Source organism: Vicugna pacos, chromosome 18 (genome assembly GCF_048564905.1).
Source record: "Vicugna pacos chromosome 18, VicPac4, whole genome shotgun sequence".
In the NCBI taxonomy this organism is placed as follows: domain Eukaryota; kingdom Metazoa; phylum Chordata; class Mammalia; order Artiodactyla; family Camelidae; genus Vicugna; species Vicugna pacos.
The window spans coordinates 33005618-33026866 of record NC_133004.1 but is presented as its reverse complement, the minus strand read 5'-3'; the positions used below and the strand labels follow the sequence as shown (position 1 = coordinate 33026866).

General features: G+C 52.6%; 2 protein-coding genes and 1 long non-coding RNA gene across 8 annotated transcripts; 2 read left to right on the top strand and 1 right to left on the bottom strand.

The window, feature by feature from the left end:
• Positions 1-36: 36 nt before the first annotated feature.
• Positions 37-14516, top strand: KIF22 (kinesin family member 22). Of its 2 annotated transcripts, XM_006201287.3 has the most exons (14): positions 37-164; positions 6684-6879; positions 8206-8333; positions 8423-8577; positions 8806-9015; positions 9104-9334; positions 9467-9620; positions 9753-9888; positions 11779-11947; positions 12515-12683; positions 13087-13154; positions 13951-14163; positions 14245-14304; positions 14393-14516. In XM_006201287.3, exons 1-14 carry the CDS (start codon positions 107-109, stop codon positions 14438-14440), a joined length of 1995 nt encoding a protein of 664 aa, XP_006201349.1. In that variant the 5' UTR covers positions 37-106; the 3' UTR covers positions 14441-14516. The 2 variants fall into 2 exon arrangements, with proteins under 2 accessions (XP_006201349.1, XP_072799021.1); XM_072942920.1 differs by lacking the exon at positions 37-164 and having other exon boundaries at positions 6551-6879.
• LOC140687105 (uncharacterized) lies at positions 12880-21213 on the bottom strand. 2 transcript variants are annotated; one of them, XR_012061207.1, is made up of 4 exons: positions 20653-21213; positions 19157-20564; positions 13301-13499; positions 12880-13126 (listed from the first exon to the last, which is right to left on the bottom strand). It is a non-coding gene; the product is annotated as an uncharacterized lncRNA (long non-coding RNA). The 2 variants fall into 2 exon arrangements; XR_012061206.1 differs by having other exon boundaries at positions 13362-13499; positions 20653-21212.
• MAZ (MYC associated zinc finger protein) lies at positions 15240-20292 on the top strand. 4 transcript variants are annotated; one of them, XM_072942923.1, is made up of 7 exons: positions 15253-15309; positions 15935-16021; positions 16105-16961; positions 17364-17427; positions 17700-17871; positions 18665-18889; positions 19198-20292. In XM_072942923.1, exons 1-6 carry the CDS (start codon positions 15274-15276, stop codon positions 18865-18867), a joined length of 1419 nt encoding a protein of 472 aa, XP_072799024.1. In that variant the 5' UTR covers positions 15253-15273; the 3' UTR covers positions 18868-18889; positions 19198-20292. The 4 variants fall into 4 exon arrangements, with proteins under 4 accessions (XP_072799025.1, XP_072799024.1, XP_072799022.1 ...); XM_072942924.1 differs by lacking the exon at positions 18665-18889 and having other exon boundaries at positions 15240-15309; XM_072942921.1 differs by lacking the exon at positions 15253-15309 and having other exon boundaries at positions 15657-16021.
• Positions 21214-21249: the final 36 nt, after the last annotated feature.

The following is a 21249-nucleotide window of genomic DNA, read 5'->3' as shown; positions in this document are numbered from 1 at the left end:
CGAGCAGAGGCTTCCGTTGGCGAGTGGCGGTGATTGGTGGAGCCCAGGAGAGGGGGCGGGGCAGCGGGAAATTCGAATAGAGAGGCGGGTCCAAAGAGGGAGTGGAATGGATGTGGGGGTTCCGGCGTACCGGAGGCGACGCGAGATGGCGACGGCGACCTCGGGTACGCAAGCCCGGGCAGGGCGGGACGTCGTGGTCTGGAGCCTTGTGGGGCGATGCGTTGGAGTCCGGTCCAGGCTCCGCGAGTTGTCCCTGAGACGCCGGAATGGCGCGGGGGCGGGAAGCGGAAAGCTGGGAGTGTGGGAGTCGCAGGCTAGTTCCTTCTCAATTTCCTGCTCTCAGCGCGGATCAGTAGACCAGGGTTGAGACCGGTGCCCGCGCCTTTTTGATCCCAGCTCACTTTTCCTTTGTGAGCTTCAGTCTTCTTTGTAAAATGGGGATAATGACCTCATCTCAGAAGATTACATGAGTAAGAGAGCGAAAAGTAGCTAATACTCTAACCGTAGGGACAAACGAAAGGGGGCTGGATGCAGGTTTGGGGGAAGGGTTTGTGTAAGACGTGTTGTTTGGGTGCAGGGAGATCCCTGAGAGACGTTAGAGGTTCAGACGGGCTGCAGCTGGGTGTCAGTTGACAGCATAAGATGTGCTGAGATCACAGAAAAGGGAAATAAGGGACTGTTTCCTTTCACTCTAGCCGTGGAAGTCAGTGCTATTTTAGGGTTGGAAAGGCTGTTAGGACATTCAGAATCTTGCTCTGCTCTCTTCCTGTAGAAAATTCTAGTCAGTGATTATGGTGGGCACTATAGTAATTTATTGGAATCCCTTACTGTTTGTCAGGCCCCGTGGAAAAACAAGGCTATTTAGTAGAATGACAAAACACATGTGGAGCCCTTGCTCCGTGCCAGGCATAGTTGTAAGCACTTTATGGTGATGAATCATTTATCTGCACAACGCTGAGGCAGTTTACTGTTACTGTCCTTGTTTTACAGATGAAGAAACTGAGGCATAGATGAGTTGAAAAGCTTGCTGAAAGTTAAGAAATAGTAAATATTGGGGTTTGAATTCTCACTCAGGCAGTCTGACTTTAGAGGCTCTGCTCTTAACCATTATGCCCAAGCACACAATATTCCTGCTGTCTGAGCACAACTTCCCTGCACCCTTCCAAGACCCCCCTGTGTTTGGTACATAGCAGATAGCGTAAATATGTTTGAATGAATATTGTCCCATTCCTAGAGGTGCATATAGTCTGTTTCAGTAGATAGTCACAGAAACATAACATCATCAAAAGCAATGACTACCTACTGCTATAGGGAGTGCAGAATTGGGAGTAAACCCTTGGGTATCCTGGGAAGACTTCCTTAAGGAAGTGATATTTGAGGTAGGTTTCAAAGGTTGGATAGGAGTTTGCCAGGCCTTGGTGCGACAAAAAGACTACCAAGTGATCAATTTCTTATTTAAGATGTAAGAGAGGCCAGAGATGCTTTCTTTGGCTCAATCTCCTCATCAATAAAAGAGAGAAAAAGTTAAGCTGAATGAAACTTGGGAATTTTGGAAGAGGGAAAAAGTAGAAGAAATTATCGCTAGCTTGGCCCAAACTTAAAGTTGCTTTTCTAATGAAAAGGGTAGACTTTTGTACCATAGGCATCTGTATGTTTGTGCTTCTCCTTCCCTCCTGTCCTGCACTGTGAGCTTTGGGGCAAGAATGGCAGTGAGCCACTTTTATGAAGAAAACAGGAAACAAATAAGCCAATGTTTTATGTTAGTTAGGCCATCAAAACTTAATTTGTTCAGCATACACTCCCTGAGAGCCTATTCTGTGCCACGCATTGGGGATATAAGGGTGAGCAGAGTAAGGCTTGTTTTCACTGAGTTCAGTCAGATGGAGAAGATACAAATATGCAGTTACCGTGGAATGTGATGAGTGCTTGGATAGAGAAGCTAAAGAGCCATGGGCTCACCTAACAGAGTCTTAATAGGGCAGTAATTTTACAAGGAAAGATTTTTTAGAGGAAGTAAGGTGTGTTTGCCTCAATTATCTCAGTTACTTGGCAGGAGGTGCTGGTGGAAGGATAAAGAAGATAGTCCAGGGAGAGAGAACAGCATGTGCAAAGGCCCAAAGGTGTGAGAGAACTTGGTGTGTTGTAGGAACTGAAGGAAATTCATTATCACTGAGGGCTTACAGTGCAAGGAAGGAAGTGGAGGAAGATGATTGGAAAGGAGTGAGGCTGCAGGTGAGGAGACCAGTTGGGAGACTGCTGAGATGAGGACAACCTTGGCAAAGATTGTACAGTGTGGATGGGGAAAAAGTAGACTCATTTAAAAAGGTAGAGTTGACAGATATTAATGAAGAACTGATATGGGAAATGAGAGAAGATGGAGTTAAGAAAGACTCTCCCGTCTTTGGGATTGGTTCCATTTATTTACCTTAGAGAGCACAGAAGGAAGGCGAGGTTGCAGAGAGGTGGAGAAAGATTCAGTTTAAGATGGGTGGAGTTTGAAGTGCCTGAGAACCATGTAAGAAGAGATGTCAGGGCAGCAGCTGGGAATGTGGATCTGAAGTTCAGGAGAGAGCTCTGGTGTGGAGGTGTCAACTAGGAGTCATCAGCTTTGAGGTGGTAATTGAAGCCAAGAGGGTAGGTGACCATGCCTGTGAAATTAATCAGTGGGGGTTCTCTACTCAGGGCAGTTTTGTTCCCCACAGGGACAACCTGTGATATCTGATTGCTGTGGCTAGGACTTCCAGGACTATGTTGAATAGGAGTGGTGATAGTTGGCAGCCTTGTCTTGTCTCAGATTTTAGTGGGAAGCTTTTGAGTTTTTCACCGTTGAGTACTATGCTGGCTGTAGGTTTGTCATATATAGCTTTTATTATGTTGAGATATGTTCCCTCTATACCCACTTTGGCGAGAGTTTTTATCATAAATGGGTGTTGAATTTTATCAAATGCTTTTTCTGCATCGATTGAGATGGTCATGTGGTTTTTGTCCTTTCTCTTGTTGATGTGATGTATTACATTGATTGATTTGCGTATGTTGAACCAGCCTTGTGTCCCTGGGATGAACCCCACTTGGTCATGATGTATAATCTTTTTTATGTGTTGTTGGATTCTATTTGCTAAAATTTTGGTGAGGATTTTGGCGTCTATGTTCATCAGTGATATTGGCCTATAATTCTCTTTTTTTGTAGTGTCTTTGCCTGGTTTTGGTAACCTGTGATATCTGGAGACAATTTTGGTTGTTACAGTGGGGCGGTGGGGAATGCTACTACTGGCAATGTGTTTAGCACATATTCATATGTGCTAAACTTCCTACAATGCACACGACAGCTCCCCCACCCCACCCCCATCCCCCAAGAATTACTCAGTCCAAAATATCAATAGTGGAGAAACTGAGCAACCCTGATCTGGACAGGAGGATAGAAGTAGCCTAGGAAAAACACAGAAACTGAGAAGGAGTGAATAGAGACTGGGTGGCATGGAAACTCAGGGAAAAGTATATTTTCCAAAGAAAAGATCAAGGGTGTTGAATGCTGCTGGGAAGTCAGATAGGATGGGGATTGAGCTTGTCTATTGGATTTAGCAGGAAGGAGGTCACTGATGACCCTGCTCGATGGTGAGGGTAGAAGTGAGTTGCCTCCTTGAAGGGAGTGAGTAGCAAGAGGAAGAGTGTAATGTGATAATAAACAATAACAACTGGGGACATTTGCTGAGTGCTTACTGCAGGCTCTGTGCTAAACATTGTATGTACATTATTTCTCTGACTCCTCACAATCTTATTGGGGTAGATACTGATATTTTTAGAGAAAGAAACTGAAGCCTAAAGAGGTTAAGAAGCCTTCCCAAGGTCACAGTTAGTAGGTGGAACCTGCCTCCTACTCCAAGGCCTGTGGGGAAACGGAAATGAAGGGGCTGAGGCTGGGGGATTCACGTAATGAGCTTTGGAGTTAGACCTTCATTTGAAGCTCTATCACTCTCTCGCTGTTGACCATGGGCAGCTAGCTAACCTCTCTAATACTGTAGTTTCCTCATTTGGAAAATGGGGGATGAAAAGAAAACTCTTAACAGAGCTTTTACCAAGTACCAATGCTGTTCGAAGCACCTTTACATGAATTACTTTATTTGCTGCCTTAGCCACCCAACGAATAGTTATTTTTACTCATTCCTATTTTACAGATGTGGAAATTGAGGCACAGGAATGGAAAATCATTTCTACAGGTTATTTAGTTAGTTGTAAGTGGCAGAGCTGGGATTTGAACCCAGGCCATCTTACCCTGAATTTTTTTCCGACTTTGAATTTTTACCAGCCTACTATATACTACTCTGTTGACATTTTACGTGTTACTTCTGTTAATCCTCATTAAGCCCTTCCAAGGCTCACCCCACCCCATTTATGGGTAAGGAAACTGGGGTACATGGATGTTAAGTCAGTTGCCCACGGTCACAAGCTAATAAGTGTTAGAGCTGGAATTTAAATTCTGTTCTGTCTAACCAGTCTATACTTTCTACATCACCACAGACTTTCCCTTCCCCTGTATTGACCACTGAGCTTCCTAAGTGCTTCTGTATCTGCCATCTTTCTCTGTTCCCACAAAATAGAAACCTGGGAAAGACAGGTAAGGAGAGGCTCCTGCACACATTTTTGACAAGTCAGTGAACCTCTCTGCATCTTAGTTTTCTCATTTGTGCAGGTGCATCTGCAGGTTTCTACTTACTTGCTACTGAGTCTCGAGACTGCCATGGGTCAAATGAGAACTAGAATCTCAAGTGCCTTGTAAACCTTAAAGTGAGAAATGGTGTTACTAGTATTGTTTGTCAGATGAAGGAACAGAGGTCCAGTTTTTGGAACAGGCCGACTGCTTGTGGGTATGCCTCACTTATGTGTAAGATTCGTCCCGGGGGCGTCTGTCCAGCTTTTTGACTTGCTGTTTCTGTGCTGGCCACACATACCAGCTTCTTGCCTATATGAGGCCACAGGCAAAAAGGCTCCCAACAACCAGCTACTACCACCAGCAAAAAGGAGAGAATCAGAGCTACCAAAAACTTTCCCAGTTGGTACATAATAGGGAGGCAATATAGCATCTTCATTAAAAGCTGATTTTTGGAGGTGAAGAGAGCAAAGTTTGAATACTGCTCTTAGCTGTGAGCTATAGGATGGTATCCTCCGATGTAAAATATGCCCTCCTCAGAAGATTTTTTCCAGCTTTTTAATCCTCACAGAAATTATGGGAAGTAAACTAAATCGAAACCTTATAGTGGAGAAGGATTTAATGTCAGTGCCTTTTACAAACTGAGCTGGGTCAGGAAGGGACTAGAGGCTGCCTCAAAACCTTATCCCTTCCAAACAAAGATGTCCACAGTGTCATTTTTATCATTTTTAAAAAAATGCAAACATTACGGCATAACAGAACTAGGTTACATAGAAAATAAACCCACATAATCCTCCATCAAGAGAAAAATCACTAACAGTTTGGGGTGTGTGTGTATAATATATATAATGTGTATATGTGTGTGTGTGTATATGTATGTATTTGTGTATATGTGTGTGTGTGTATATATGTATGTATGTATGTGTGTGTATGTATATATATATATATATATAAAATAAACCCCAGGTAAGAAATGGAGGCACAGAAAAATCAGGCAGTTCATTGACTGGTTTTAGGTGGAGACACGTCAACTCTTTTAATCCTTGAATAACTGAGGTGCTGGTCATGTCAACACCTTGACAATTCAAAGTGTGTCCTGCCAGCAGCATCAGCATCACCTGGGAGCTGCTAGAGATGCAGAATCTTAGGCATCACCCCAGGGGCTGAAGCCAAATCCGTATTTTAACCAGATCTTCGCGGTGATTTGTATACATATTACAGCCTACACCCTACTAGATCTACCTGTAGAACAGATAGGAACTGAGGCCAATCTTAGGGACACCCACAGCATGGCCAGGGTGGAAAAAGCTTCCCCCGAAATGAGCTGTGACCCCTGACCCTCCCAATACTATCCTCAGGACCCCAGCCTCCAGGCCTTTTTCCTGCCCCTGTTGTCAAGGTTACGGGGATCTCTAGTCTACTAAGATGCTGGGGTTTTGTTTTGCTTTTAGTCTCTGCTTATTCCTCCTCTGAAGAAGAAAAGACAAAATGTAGGTTGTGATACAAGATAAAGTAATAGCTCCAAGGCTCCAGGCATAAAACACTGAGGTGCTTGAGGGAGCTGCTGTGCCTCTATGAGCACTGGGAAAACGGGACTAACAGAACCTGCCTTTCAGGGACACCATGGAGATTAAAGCGTACCCACCATGTAGTCAGTGCTTCATAAACGTTAATGTTTGCTAAGTACGCAATATGGTTTAGTCCCCGGCTTGTATATCATCTCTCTCCTCAAACGCCCCACTACACTCTGCCTGAGACCATGCATTCGGTTCATCTTTTTCTTCTGTTTTGCCCTTCTGTGCTTGCCCTCATCAACAGAGCACACAGTCCTGCCTCACCAGTTCTCTAAGGGACCCATGCTCTCACACCTCTGTGCTTTTGCACTTGCCATTCCTTCTGCCTGGAATGCTTAGAAAACTCCAGTTCATCCTTCAGAGCTCAGCTAATTTAAATACCTCCTCCTCCAAGACGACGACTCTTACTTCTCAGCAAAGCTACCACCATACTTCATGCCTAAAACTTATCTTCTCTCTTCCAGGAGCTGGTCGCTGTCGGCTAAGCAAGGTGGGAGCTGGCCGGCGCCCGCCTCCAGCTCGAGTAAGGGTAGCTGTGCGACTGCGGCCATTTGTGGATGGAACAGCTGGAGAAAATGATACCCCCTGTGTACGGGGTCTGGACAGCTGTTCTCTAGAGATTGCCAACTGGAGGAACCACCAGGAGACTCTCAAATACCAGTAAGGCTCAGGCCATTCTCTCCTGCTATCCCTCTCTGAGACCTGCTCACACTATCACTTGCCTAGATAGTTTCTCAGACCTTCCTCCTCAGGATTCTTGCTCTTTCCTTAGCACAGCGCTGTTCCCTACACTTCATTTGTTCATGCAGGAAATATTCGTAGGTGCCCACTGCGGTGGGTCCTCTGTAAGATACGGTGGGGAAAGACTAGACGCTGAATCAGACACACATTACTGTTCAGTCTTGTGAGGGAAATGGGTACAAAATTGGGAAGGAGCAGCAAAAGTGAGCAGGGGAGTCCCAGTTTGGGTCTTGGGGAGGTGTGGGAAGGGTTGGGGGAACACAGACCAACTAGCCAACCCAGGCAGCAGTGGGGTAAGAGGAGACCACCCAGGTTTGGGGACAAAACTCACAAGACCAACTACTTTAAAATTCCATTGGAGATTTAAAGTTCAGGCTCCTTGGCTTGTCATTCTAGGCCAGGAGGTGGCAAACTACAGCCTGCAGGTCAAATCTGACCAGGAGTTTTTTGTAAATAAAACTTTATTGGAACACAGGCATGCTCATTTATTTACATATTGTCTATGGCTGCTTTCTGCCTGACTGCAGTGGCAGAGTTGAGTAGTTGTGGAAGGAACGATAATGGTCCACGGAGCCTAAAATATTTACTATCTGGCTCTTTATGGAAAAAGTTTGCCAGCCCTGTTCTAGGCCCTTGACAATTTGGCTTCAGTTTCTGTCCAGCCTCATCCCTCCAACACGTGCTACACTCGACTCATACTAATCCCTGCCATGGCCTCAGCCACAGCTTCTCCACCGGAGTGCAGTGAATGCACTATAGGTATTTTGAGTCTCATCTAGTCATTAGCAGCATCCTCTCCCTACTCCACTGTGGTGTACAGGTGCTACTTTATATACTGTGATGTGAAAAAGATTGGGGAGCCCTGCCCTTTCACACATCTTGTTTATGTGCTATTATTGATACTTAGAGTATCTTTTTCCTCTCTGGCAAAATTCTCCTTCCCCAGACAGACTCAGTTACTCCTTCTAGTGCGTTTTCATCTTCATTTCCTGAATTGCAGCAAAGTATGGGTATCTAGCTATACCACCAGACTGCAAGACTCCCAAGACCAAGGAGGTCAGATTCATCTCTGTGTTCCTACGTCAATACAGAGACTGGGATGGAAGGTGTTCAATGGGTGCTTTCTAAGGTCTTTGTGCAAGAAAAGGCATAGAGACTTTTTAAAATCCGAGGCCAGTATTTATCCTCTAGGTCCAGGTGAGAATGGAACCCTCCACTAATTCCCTCCTTTCTTCCTGCCTGCAGGTTTGATGCCTTTTATGGGGAGAGGAGTTCTCAGCAGGACATCTATGCAGGATCAGTGCAGCCCATCCTAAGGCACTTGCTGGAAGGGCAGAATGCCAGTGTGCTTGCCTATGGGCCCACAGGGGCAGGTGAGGGAGCCAGATAGGGAATAGCTATGGGTCAGAAAGGACCCAGGAGTGGGGGACAAATCTTACAGCTTTCTCCACTCTCTCCCCAGGGAAGACGCACACAATGCTGGGCAGCCCAGAGCAACCTGGGGTGATTCCCCGTGCTCTCATGGACCTCCTACAGCTCACGAGGGAGGAGGGTGCTGAGGGCCGACCATGGGCTCTGTCTGTTACTATGTCCTACTTAGAGATTTACCAGGAAAAGGTAAGGTCCCTTTCTGGTCAGGAAAGGAGGAGACAAAGGGTCAAAAATCAGACCTAGTTCTAGAATATGAAGCTCCACTCCAGCAAGGAGGTGCAATACCTAAAAAGATAGAGGTTGGGGTAGTAGGTGGTACAACTCTGAGAACCTTGCAGATGAAAGGAGACTGATCCCCCGGAAGTAAGCAGCATGTGACTGGAGAACTGGTCCTACCTCTCACTTCTCAAACAGGTGTTAGACCTCTTGGAACCTTCATCGGGAGACCTGGTGATTCGAGAAGACTGTCGAGGAAACATCCTGATTCCAGGCCTTACGCAGAAGCCCATCACTAGCTTTGCTGATTTTGAGCGGCACTTCCTACCAGCCAGTCGAAATCGGACTGTAGGAGCCACCCGGCTCAACCAGCGCTCCTCCCGAAGTCATGCTGTGCTTCTGGTTAAGGTGAGGCCCAGTGACGGGTGAAGACGTGGGGGTCCACTGGAGCCTGAGCTAGGGTCCTTGCTCAGGGGTCCTTGCTTTTACCCCCTAGGTGGATCAGCGGGAACGTTTGGCCCCGTTTCGCCAGCGGGAGGGGAAACTGTATCTGATTGACTTGGCTGGCTCAGAGGACAACCGACGCACGGGCAACAAGGGCCTGCGGCTGAAGGAGAGTGGAGCTATCAACAGCTCCCTCTTTGTACTGGGCAAGGTGGTGGATGCGCTGAACCAGGGCCTCCCGCGTGTGCCATACCGGGACAGCAAGCTCACTCGCCTGTTGCAGGTCAGGCCATCCATCTCAGGCAAAAGGGGCTAGAGAAGGGGGTTCTCAGGCCTGCTGGGGTGTTGGGGAACAGCAGGGGAGGGGAAGATGGGGCTTCTGACCAACCCACCCTGCCCCATCCCCATCCCTCAGGACTCTCTGGGTGGCTCAGCCCACAGCATCCTCATTGCCAACATTGCCCCTGAGAGACGCTTCTACCTAGACACAGTCTCTGCACTCAACTTTGCTGCCAGGTCCAAGGAGGTGATAAACCGGCCTTTTACCAATGAGAGCTTGCAGCTTCATGGTGAGGACTGGGATTGGCAGGAGTGGAAAGGCAGAGTCTGGATAACTGGGGAGTTCACTGATTCCACCAAGCATCACCATAGAGACTGACACCCCTTCTCTCCCCCACCTCTACCCTGCAATCTTCCCCTAGTCTTGGCACCTGTTAAACTGTCTCAGAAAGAACTGCTAGGCCCTTCAGAGGCAAAGAGAGCCCGAGGCTCTGAGGAAGAGGAAATTGGGAGTCCTGAGCCCCCAGCAGCTCCAGCCTCTGCCTCCCAGAAACTCAGGTGAGCAGAGAGGAAGGGGCCTTGGGCATATTCCCTTTCCTGTTGTGTCTGGGTTGGGTGCAGATTAGCAGTGGGTTTAGCCTGTCAGATCCTTGAGCTGTGAACTTGTTCTTCCTTTGGATTCACCCCAAATCCTCCTCTTTTGAATTCCCTGAAGTGCTAAGATCAACCTCAAGCCTTGATGGTGCTGCCAGGGGCCCCAGGAGGCCTCCTCCTTGAGCTCCTAGCCCCCTTCCTTTCCATTTCCCACCCCTTTAATGCAGCCAGCAAAATCTCACATTTTGGCACTGATATTTCAAGGATGAGCACTTGTGCTTCTGACTCAAGGAGTAATGAGGATCAGGTCTTTTAGGTACTGAGGATAAGAAGAGCAAAGCAAAGGAGATCAGGAGATGAAGAGAGATGTCTTGCAGAGACATCTGTGTTAGAGTCTAACCTTTCCATGACTTTCCATGGAAAGGGCAAAGTTGCTGTCCTAACTGCTCTGCTTCTACCCTCAATCCAAACAAAGCCTCTCTAAAGTAAGTCCTTTCTGTGCATGGCCTCCGCCGGTTCTGATGGTCCCACCTCAGGGCCCAGTATGTACCAATACTCAGTTTAGTGGTCTTGCTTTCTATGTCTGGACACTTGGCCTTCTCTAACTCCAAGGAACCAGCTGCAGTTTGAACTCTGTCCTCTTTCTACCCCTAGCTGAAATAAAGCCTCTCTAAATTGTCTAAGTCCTAAGATTACTGAACAAAGGTGACTTGAGGAAGCCAAGGATTAGCACACACTCTGCCCTAGGGGGCTGTCGTATTCAAGGAAAAATGGCATACATAAAGTGCTTGTGCTCACTCGGAATCATTTCTCAGTCTTGTCCTTAAGCCATCTGTCAGCAGTCCCCGCTCCTACGTGTACAAACTCAGAGAAACATACACACCTGCACATCTATATTACATGTGAATAGGCCAGGTCTCTGCCAGACAGGCACCTTGGGTAAGCTCAGAGATGGGGCACATCAGACCTAGACAGACCCTGACCTTGGGGGGCTCACATTTCAGTTGAGGAAGCAAGACGGGAATATCAGTATAAAATGCAAGGTAGAGAGTACAGAGCACAATGAGGAAAAAGGATCCTCTTGTTCTGTGAGAGCTGGGAAGGGGGAAATGACTTCTATGTTCACCAGTATTTTCTAATCCTGCTCTTCTAGGCACTTGCACACAAAGAACAGGGCACTCCCTATCCATGAGGAGCTAGTTCACAGTGTAGGAAAGAAGATACACAATCAAGCTGGGCATCATGGAAAGGTGGCATCAAACTGACTTTGAATGATAGCTGAGATCAGATGTGAGGGGGAAGATCCCAGACAGAAGAAACAAATGTTAGGCATTATCATGCTCAGATTAAGTCAGGACTCTGCCCTAAATAGGCTTTTCCTACTGCCTACAGGGGAAAGGCTTAGCATTTGAGGTCTTCAATGGCTTTCAAAGGCCTGCTGAAAATGACCTCTGTGAAGCTTTCACCGGCTGCTCCTCTAAGTGGACTGGCACACAGCCCTTGCTGTTACCTTATCACAGTCTCTAACTTTCTGTTAGACAGTGAGTACCTTCAGGGCAGGATGATGTCTTAGACTCCCACGAATACATGGCACTCAGGTGTTCGTTAAATGCTGTTTCTCATCTGATCTGGCATCCCTGAGAGGTTACTTGGGCAAGTGGTGATGGAACCCATTCACCTATAGAAGACACTGTACCCGGAGGGTCTGGATGACTTATTCAGGCTTGCTTAGCAAGTTAACACTAGGGCTCTGGAATCAGATACACCAGGTTAAGGCATGATGAGGGGGATCCTGCTGCTGGAGAGGGTGATGAGAGAAGGGGTAGGTGAGGAGTAACGTCTTTGTCTGCTCAGCCCCCTACAGAAGCTAAGTAGCATGGACCCAGCTATGCTGGAGCGCCTTCTGAGCCTAGACCGTCTGCTGGGCTCCCAGGGGAGCCAGGGGACCCCTCTACTGAGCACCCCGAGGCGAGAGCGGATGGTGCTCATGAAGACGGTGGAGGAGAAGGATTTGGAAATTGAGGTAAGTGTTGCGGGGTTGAGGCTGGGATTCCTATTGGCCTTGAGAAGCAGTCTGAAGATCTTCAGAGAAGGACACTGAAAGGCTAGACCAGCATCCAGTTTTCACCTGACACCGGAATCCCTCAGTTCTCCAGCTTCTGCTTGAAGGTCCTTAACGTGGCTGAACTTTGAAAAATAATTGAGATCAGACGTGAAGAGGTGAGGTGGGGGGAATCCCAGGTAAAAGGAACAAATGCAAGACATTGCCATTTTCTTTCTTTCTTTTTTTTTTTTTTATGACATTGCAGTTTCTTAAACCCCAGCTCAAATTAAATTAGGACTCTGCTTGGAACACTCCATCCCTTTAGTGTTTCACAAAGAGGTCTGTTCCACTTCTGGTCAGCCCTGATCATTGGAAAGCCCTTAATTCCATTGGGCTCCAATTGTCTCCTGGTAGTTCTCCCATCTGGTCCTCCACCTGCCCTTCTAGGGCCTCAGAGCCCTGCACATTCACTTTTCTAATCCACTGCCCTTCAGGCTGCCTTAAAGTTGTTTCTGGGTCATATCTCTCCCTGATCTTTTCTAACAGAGGCTTAAGATGAAGCAAAAAGAACTGGAAGCCAAGGTGCTTGCCCAGGAGACTGCAGACCCAAAAGAAAAAGAGAATTACTCTCCCACAATGCTCCGACCCCTTGCCCGCCGCACAGTCACAGTTGCTAAACCCCTCAAAAAGGCTGTTGTGATGCCCCTACAACTGAGTAAGTTTAGGGACCAGGAGGGCCCAGATAACTGAGATCTTAGAAGGGGAGAAGGTGTTTGGAGCAGCTGTCTTCATGCCATTCATCTCCTCCCACCATGTACCAGCCCCAGGGAAGGGGGAGGAGGACCTGAACTAGAGCTGGGTGCACTGCTCTTGGGCATTTAGTACAATGAGGTGGAATGACGAGAGCATGATTATCGTACAAGACCAAATGAGATTACTTTCAAATGCAAGTATAAGAAAGGTCATGTGGAAACACAACAATAGGGGGTTAACTCGGGGTGGAGGGGAACCGGGGTGTCAGAAACGGGAGCCCCAAACTACTATTGTGCAGGGCAGGAGGCATGTTGTATATTAAAATGGACTCTGCCGTAATTCCAGTTCACAATTCTTGCTTTCAGTTCAGGAACAGGCAGCATCCCCAAATGCTGAGATCCATATCTTGAAGAAAAAAGGCAGGAAGAGAAAGGTAAGAGAAGCTGAAGGCTTAGGCTATACCTACAGTCCAAGAGAGGTAAGGCGTAGTGAGCTCTAGTGCGAAGGGGTCTGGCTACAGAATTGCATGGCCTGTCAAAACACTTAATCAGCTATTTACAGCTCTTCCAAGCTGCTTACCCTCTGAATATGGTGATGCTTCACAGGGCATTTAGGATGAAATGCAGTGACATGAATGTACCTAGCAGAGTATAGCAGAGTAGGTGTCCATCACTTGTGGGTGGCTCTCATCCTTGGTCAGTAGCTATGTATTAGGTACAGTATTGTAGCCTGGATTCTGCCTTCTACCAAATTCAGAGCCCTCTTAGGGAAACAGATCCTAAACAGTTAAGAAATGAAATAACACTGAAAGAATGATCTAAAAACAGAATGGGGGCGGGGTAAGGGGGTGGCATTTTTTTGAGTACTTTCTCCTGTGTGCTTTCCTAGGGATGAAAGAGCTTGTTTCCTTTTGAGAGATGAGGGACCAGATTTAAAGTTTACTATTACTATGTGTGTTACATTCATTAGCTCATTTGATCTTTACAGCAACTCTATCAGCAACTCTATTACCACTCTTTCACAGGTTGGATAAAATGAGTATCAGTCCAGAGAGTGACCAGAGGGAGGGTTTTTGAATAGACTTAACAGGAGGAAAAGAGGCTGGTGAGGGCAGGGAGGTAGCTGCTATTAGGCTCCTATCCTTGGCAGAGGAGACCAAAGTGGTTTAATGCCACGGGCTGAACAGCAAACTCTGCTGTTTCTGTCACTCACCTCCTCCTGCCTCATAGCTGGAGTCCCTGGATGCCTCTGAACCAGAGGAGAAGGCTGAGGACTGCTGGGAACTACAGATCAGCCCAGAGCTACTGGCCCACGGGCGCCAAAAAATATTAGATCTGCTGAATGAAGGTTCAGCCCGGGATTTGCGCAGCCTGCAGCGCATTGGCCAAAAGAAGGCCCAGCTCATCGTGGGCTGGAGGGAGCTCCACGGCCCCTTCAGCCAGGTAATAGCCCTGGAATGGAGTAGGGGGTGGGAGGAGACTGGTGCCGCTTAGACCTCTTCCCCATCCCTGCTATCCTGCCAGGTGGAGGACCTGGAGCGCGTGGAGGGCATATCCGGGAAACAGATGGAGTCGTTCCTGAAGGTGAGCTCACAGCTCAGGCCCCCTCCTCCCCGTGGCCTGTTCCCTGCCTGGTCCTAATGCTGCTCTCGCCTTTCTCCCTGTGTTGCAGGCGAACATCTTGGGTCTCGCTGCGGGCCAGCGCTGCGGCCCCTCCTGACCGCTGCTCCCCTCCTCATTTTTTTTTTAATCTTTGTATAACTGCTTGTCATGTAAATACAGTTTTTACTCCGTTGCTTCAGCTTGATTCTTGGGACTGCGGGGATGGGGTCGGGTTATAATTGCCCTTGGGATGAGCCACAAGCTCCGCGGGATGACTTTTTTGGGCGCCATCTTTGGGAAAATATGAAACAGCGCAGGATTGTAAATAAACCGCTGGAGTTGGGAGGGGGAAAAGACGGTGGCCGAGAGGGAACAAAAACCTGATGCGAAAATCCGAGGACGACGACCGTTAGGCGGGAGCGCGCTTAGAGCTTAGCCCCGCCCCATCTGAACCCCTGGCGCGCGCTCCCTACTCTCCCGCTCGGCAACGACAGCGAATTTGTGCGCGTGCGCGCGAAATAACGGCCGCTGGCGTAGGGAGGAGGGGGGTGGAATCTTTGAGGGGGGGAAGAGAGAAGCCGCCCCGTCTCCCGCGCGCCCACCACCTGCGCCATCGTCAGCCAATCAGCGGCCGTCTCAGGGGTCTCGCGCTTGGGGTGACTCCGGCTGCTGGGTGGCTCCCCCGTCCCTCCTCCCGCCAGAGTCCCTCTCGTTCCTCCCCCCTCCCCCTGGCCTCGCGCGCGCTCGCGCTCGCGCCCGCTCCAGCCTCTTGTGTGTCCTCGCGCCCCCCGCCCGCCCTCCCCGCGCGCAGTGTGCTCCGCTCCCCCCACCCTCCTCCTCCCCTCCCGCCCGCCCCGCGCGCCTCCTCCCCGGGTTCCCCCTCCCCCACGGCCGCCTCCTCCTCCTCCCGCCCCAGGGTGAGCGCGAGCCACCTCCCTCCCTCCCTCCGCCATGGATCCCGGCAACTGGAGCAGCTTCATCTTCCAGGTAACAACCCCCTCCCCCCGCCCCCACCCCCCCTTCCCACACCCCCTCCCGCCCGCCCGCCCTCCCGTCCCACCCCCCCTCCGCGCGCCCGGTGCGCGCGCAGCTGTCCCCCTCCCTCCCTCGCGCCCTCCCCCGCCCTCCCCGAGGCGCCGGCTGGGCGCGCGCGCGGCGGGGGCCGAGGCTGCTCCCTCGCTCCCCCCACCCCGCCCCGCCAGGCTCCAACCGCCGCCGCCGCCGCCGCCCCCCGGGCCCCCGCCCCCGGCCCCCGGCCCCGCGGGGCCTCCCGCCCCCACCCAGGGGGCGTCGCCGCCGCCGTCGCCGCCGCGCTCCGCGGCCCGCCAGGCGCCCTCCTTCCCTCCCTCCCGCCGGCCGGGGTGCGCGGGCGGCGGGGCGGCCCGCGGGCCATGCGTTCTGCGCGGCCCAGCCCGGCCGGCCGGGGGCGGCGCCCCGAGCCCGGGCCCCGCGCGGCCCGCGCCCCCGGCCCCCGCTGAGTCCCGGGGGCCCCGCCGTGGCCGAGGCCATGTTCCCCGTGTTCCCTTGCACGCTGCTGGCCCCCCCCTTCCCCGTGCTGGGCCTGGACTCCCGGGGGGTGGGCGGCCTCATGAACTCCTTCCCGCCACCTCAGGGTCACGCCCAGAACCCCCTGCAGGTCGGGGCTGAGCTCCAGTCCCGCTTCTTTGCCTCCCAGGGCTGCGCCCAGAGTCCATTCCAGGTGAGTAGGGGCCGGCCGTGGCGGGCCGGGCCGGGAGGGCGCCTACCCGCGGCCGCGGCCCACACGGCGCCTTGTCTTCGCAGGCCGCGCCGGCGCCCCCACCCACGCCCCAGGCCCCGGCGGCCGAGCCCCTCCAGGTGGACTTGCTCCCGGTTCTCGCCGCCGCCCAGGAGTCCGCCGCGGCCGCGGCTGCGGCCGCCGCTGCTGCCGCCGCCGCCGCCGTTGCTGCTGCGCCCCCGGCCCCGGCCGCCGCCTCCACTGTGGACACAGCGGCTCTGAAGCAGCCCCCGGCGCCCCCTCCGCCGCCCCCGCCGGTGTCGGCGCCCGCCGCGGAGGCCGCGCCCCCAGTTTCTGCCTCCACCATCGCCGCAGCCGCGGCCACCGCCGTCGTAGCCCCAACTTCGACGGTCGCCGTGGCCCCGGTTGCATCTGCCTTGGAGAAGAAGACAAAGAGCAAGGGGCCCTACATTTGCGCCCTGTGCGCCAAGGAGTTCAAGAACGGCTACAATCTCCGGAGGCACGAGGCCATCCACACAGGAGCCAAAGCCGGCCGGGTCCCCTCGGGTGCTATGAAGATGCCCACAATGGTGCCCCTGAGCCTCCTGAGCGTGCCCCAGCTGAGTGGAGCCGGCGGGGGAGGGGGAGAAGCGGGTGCCGGCGGCGGAGCGGCCGCAGTGGCCGCCGGTGGCGTGGTGACCACGACCGCCTCGGGAAAGCGCATCCGGAAGAACCACGCCTGCGAGATGTGCGGCAAGGCCTTCCGCGACGTCTACCACCTGAACCGACATAAGCTGTCGCATTCGGACGAGAAGCCCTACCAGTGCCCGGTGTGCCAGCAGCGCTTCAAGCGCAAGGACCGCATGAGCTACCACGTGCGCTCACATGACGGCGCTGTGCACAAGCCCTACAACTGCTCCCACTGTGGCAAGAGCTTCTCCCGGTGTGCACGGGGCCTCGGCCGCCCACTAGGCGGGTGGGGAGGGAGGGACAGACGGCGATGGAGGTGGCCTGGCCTTGGCTGGTGGGGAGGGAGGGGGGTTTCTGAGGATGGGGACAGGGAGCCACTCCCAGGGAGGAGGGAGGAAAGCCTCTTGGTTGCCAGGGAGCAGGGGGTGGTACTTAGCAAAGGAGGTGGGTCCTTGGGTTATAGGAGATCTTCGCGTGGGAGGAGGAGGAGGCAGCTCTGCGGAGAGGAGGGGTTTCCTGCCTAACCAGGACTCTGAATCCCCGAGCTTGGGGAAAAATGCAGGGACCTTTGGAAAGGCCTAATGTTCTAAGTTAGGCAGTTTGGGGGGCACCTCCACACCCCAGGGCCCTAACCCCAACCCCAACGTATCCCCAGGCCGGATCACCTCAACAGTCACGTCAGACAAGTGCACTCAACAGAACGGCCCTTCAAATGTGAGGTAGGAAGCCCGCCTCCTCCTGTCCTAGATTTCATGATTTTGATCCTCATTGTAGTTGTCTGAGTTCAGCCTCTCAGACCCCCTTTTTCTCTCTCTTTTTGCTTTTTCACTCCATTTTCTCATCCCTTCTTCAAGACCTCGTCATCTCACTCCCATTTCCTACAGATCAAAGATCCCCAAGGCTCTGATTCCTTTAACCTCTTGTTCCCCTCTCCCCACTCCCAGAAGCTTTAACTCTCCTGACACCCCCCACGCCCCTCCCCCCTCCCCAGAAATGTGAGGCAGCTTTTGCTACGAAGGATCGACTGCGGGCCCACACAGTACGACACGAGGAGAAGGTGCCATGTCATGTGTGTGGCAAGATGTTGAGCTCGGCTTATATTTCGGACCACATGAAGGTGCACAGCCAGGGCCCTCACCATGTCTGTGAGCTCTGCAACAAAGGTACATGCTGAGGGATGCCGCAAGGGCTGGGGATAGTGGGTGGGAACAGGACCACAGGCCCTTCCACAGATGTGGGTTAAAGGTGCTGTAGTCAAGAGCTCGTGGCATCTAGAGCCCTTTAGGAAGCAAGTGAAGCAACATTGGGACCACTGAACATCAGTTCTAAGAGGCCATGGGTGGAGGAGATGCTCTGCCAGAAAGAGTCAACTTCTGGGTGTGTGTCGGGAGGTGGGAGGGAACACAACTGCTTTGGGAGAGTGGTCAAGAGAGCCAGTTCCCAAGAGTCGGAAGGCTAAGTTTCAGCTATGCAGCCACAAGTTCTTGTCTTCAGCTCCTGGGCAAGTGGGGTATGTTGGCAGGGATTTAACAGGCACTCGCCCTGCCCCAGTAGCAGAGAAAGCTGCTTTTAAACAAAATGTACTTCTTCCCTGAGTAACTGGGTTGAGCCATATGGGGCACTGGAGGGAGGGGACACAGCCGTCTCTGCTGAGGGTCAACTCTTCAAGTGGCTAGGAATCAGTATCCTGTCACCCTGTGAGAGATACCCCAGCCATGGAGAATGGGCTCTGTGGATATCAAGGCCCAGAAGCTGACACTACTCAACCAGTTCTCAAGCTCAGGGTGGGGCTATGCCCCACTGGCCCTAGCAGAGTAGTTGGCCCCAGGCTACCAAGGATGTGGGAGGAGGACAGGGCTATCTGAGGAGGGCGTCCCCAGCCTAGGAGAACAGCCCCGTCTCTGGGGTCTCCGCCTGGCTGACCCCCACCCCCCCATCCCAATCCACCCCCCATAGGCTTCACCACGGCAGCATACCTGCGCATCCACGCGGTGAAGGACCATGGGCTCCAGGCCCCGCGGGCTGACCGCATCCTGTGCAAGCTGTGCAGCGTGCACTGCAAGACCCCTGCCCAGCTGGCCGGCCACATGCAGACCCATCTGGGGGGGGCCGCCCCCCCTGTCCCAGGAGACGCCCCCCAGCCACAGCCCACCTGCTGAGGGGGACCCCCGCACCCACCAGGCAAGGCGCGGGGCATGGCTGGGGGGGGTGGGATGGGGTGTGTGGGACAAGGGGGCTCAAAAGACCCAATAGGAGATCTTAGGAAGGCCAGGGATGCCCACTTATCACCCAAGTTAGGGAGATTTCTGGGGACAGGGAGGGCCCTTCAGGAGAACTGGGTAAGGATGCAGGCTGAAGCCTCTGGGGACCAAGCAGGAAATGAGCAACGGCTGTGTCCCAGGGGAGGGTGTCTGGGGAAGAGTCTGGGGCAAGGGGCAGGGTGCTTGCCATTCAGATCGCGCTGTGATCTGGTGTTTCTCACTGCGCAGGTACAGGTGAAGTGTGTCCAATGGCAGCAGCGGCGGCGGCAGCAGCAGCGGCGGCGGCAGCAGTGGCAGCCCCTCCCACAGCTGTGGGCTCCCTCTCGGGGGCCGAGGGGGTGCCCGTGAGCTCTCAGCCACTTCCCTCCCAGCCCTGGTGAGCTCCAAGTTGGTGGGGAGGAGAGGGGAGAATGGAGGAAAGTTCCTTGACACCATCTCCTCTTCCCCTCTCTCCTCACCAACTCCTCACTACTTCCCACACCAACCAAGGAGCCTCCAGAAGGAAAGGAGGAAGAAATGTTTTCTTAGGGGAATTCACTAGGTTTTAACGATTTGTTTCTCCTGCTCCTCTCTTCTCCCTATCAGACCTGACCCCACACACACCTGTCCCCTCGGTTGTGTTGAAGCCCCCTGGACAGTGAGTGGGCAGGGGTGGCAGAGGACAGGAGCAGCCACTGCCCTCACTCCCTCTCCTCTCTGTAACCCCCTGCCCGGCCCTTCCAGGGATTTGTGAGCCTTCTCCCTTGATGGTCCTTCTTGCTCTCCTCCAGTCTCCCCCCTCCCCATTGTCTGCTGCCCCTCCCTGGGGAGTTGGTGCTTTTTTTTTTTTCCAGGGGGAGGGAGGAGAGGAAGGAGGGGAAGCAAAGATTCTGTCCCAGAGAGGGGAAAAGGTGAGATTTGAGAAGGGGCAGAAGCAGGGAAGGCAAAGATTGTACCTTCATAAGGTGGGGTTGTTTGGGGTCAGGCCCTAAACATCATCCTACTTGAGAATCTGTCAGGGGAAAACAAGTCAAGGGGAGCAAAAGAAGGAGCCACTAGGGCCAGAGGCAGGACAAGAGATGGAATCTTAGGGGGCCAGGGTAAATGGGGGGATCCAGGGACTAGAGGTGCTTCCTGGGGGCGGGGGGAATGCAGCTGCAGTGTCTCCCCCTTCCCTCTTCCACCCCAGCTCCAGCCCTGGCCTTTTCTTTTCATCCCTCTCCCCCACGACAGAAGCTGTGGCCCTGGCCATGTCATCGTGTTCCTGTGTCCCCTGCATGTTCCCCACCCTTCACCTCCCATTTTGCGCGGACCCCATTACAATAAATTTTAAATAAAAATCTGTCTCAGACTCACATGAATTGCTCTCACCAAGCCCCCTGCCCCCACCCACCAGGAGGATTCTTGGGCCTGGTGTCAGTCTCAGTCTTGCTCTGCCCTGTGCATCTCTGGGGCTCTAGCTCCTCCCTACTCAGAGGCAGCACCAGTGACTGCAGTCCAGATACAGGGTGAGGCCAAGGCTCCAGTGGCTGGAGAGCAAGTTCCAGGATTCCCAGGTCTCTGGGGAATACCCAGTCTGGACAGGCGCAGAATTGCCACTGGAGCTCTGAAGAGCCCTGGGTCAGAAACGCAAACAGTTGCTGGACATAAGTGCTGTTTCCCCGTCCATACCCATTGCCTGATGCTCAGACCCTAGCCAAATACCTGCACACCCTTATTAGGGCTCTGAGAGGTGATGGTGGATGATGCAGCTGCAGAAAAGCTGGACAAGTGAGCCCTAGGACTGGGAACGATGAGTTTGAGGGTAAAAACTGCACTTCTCCCTCACTTGCCCCCTTCATTCTTGCCATGGTCCAATCTGCTTTTTCACTTGGGCTCCTCTGCCCTAGCCCTCTCCTGCCGTTCCAGACCATCCTTGCATCCTTCGCCCTGTATTTTGGAGTTCCCTTCCCAGTCCTTGCTCTGACTTTCAGGGACCCTTTTCTTGAGCTTTCCGCTATCCGTTTGTGCTGCTGTGTCCTAGGGGAATAGACTTCCTGTTCTGCAGGCTCCCTTCTCTTGAAACCCCACCCTACTCATCCTCTGCAGCCTCCCCAAGTTTTGCCTCGCCTCATCTCCCTTCCCTTTCTCCCCAGAGGAGTGCCTCCACCCGGTACTGTCCGTCTCACTGGTCCTGTCTCTCGCAGACCCTCTCCGTTTCCCCAAACTCTCTGCTCTATCTGGACCCCCGGTGACCGTTGGCGGGAGGGGCCCGGGGCATGGTAAGGGGGCACCCCCAGGAGGCGCGCGTGGGAAAGGCCA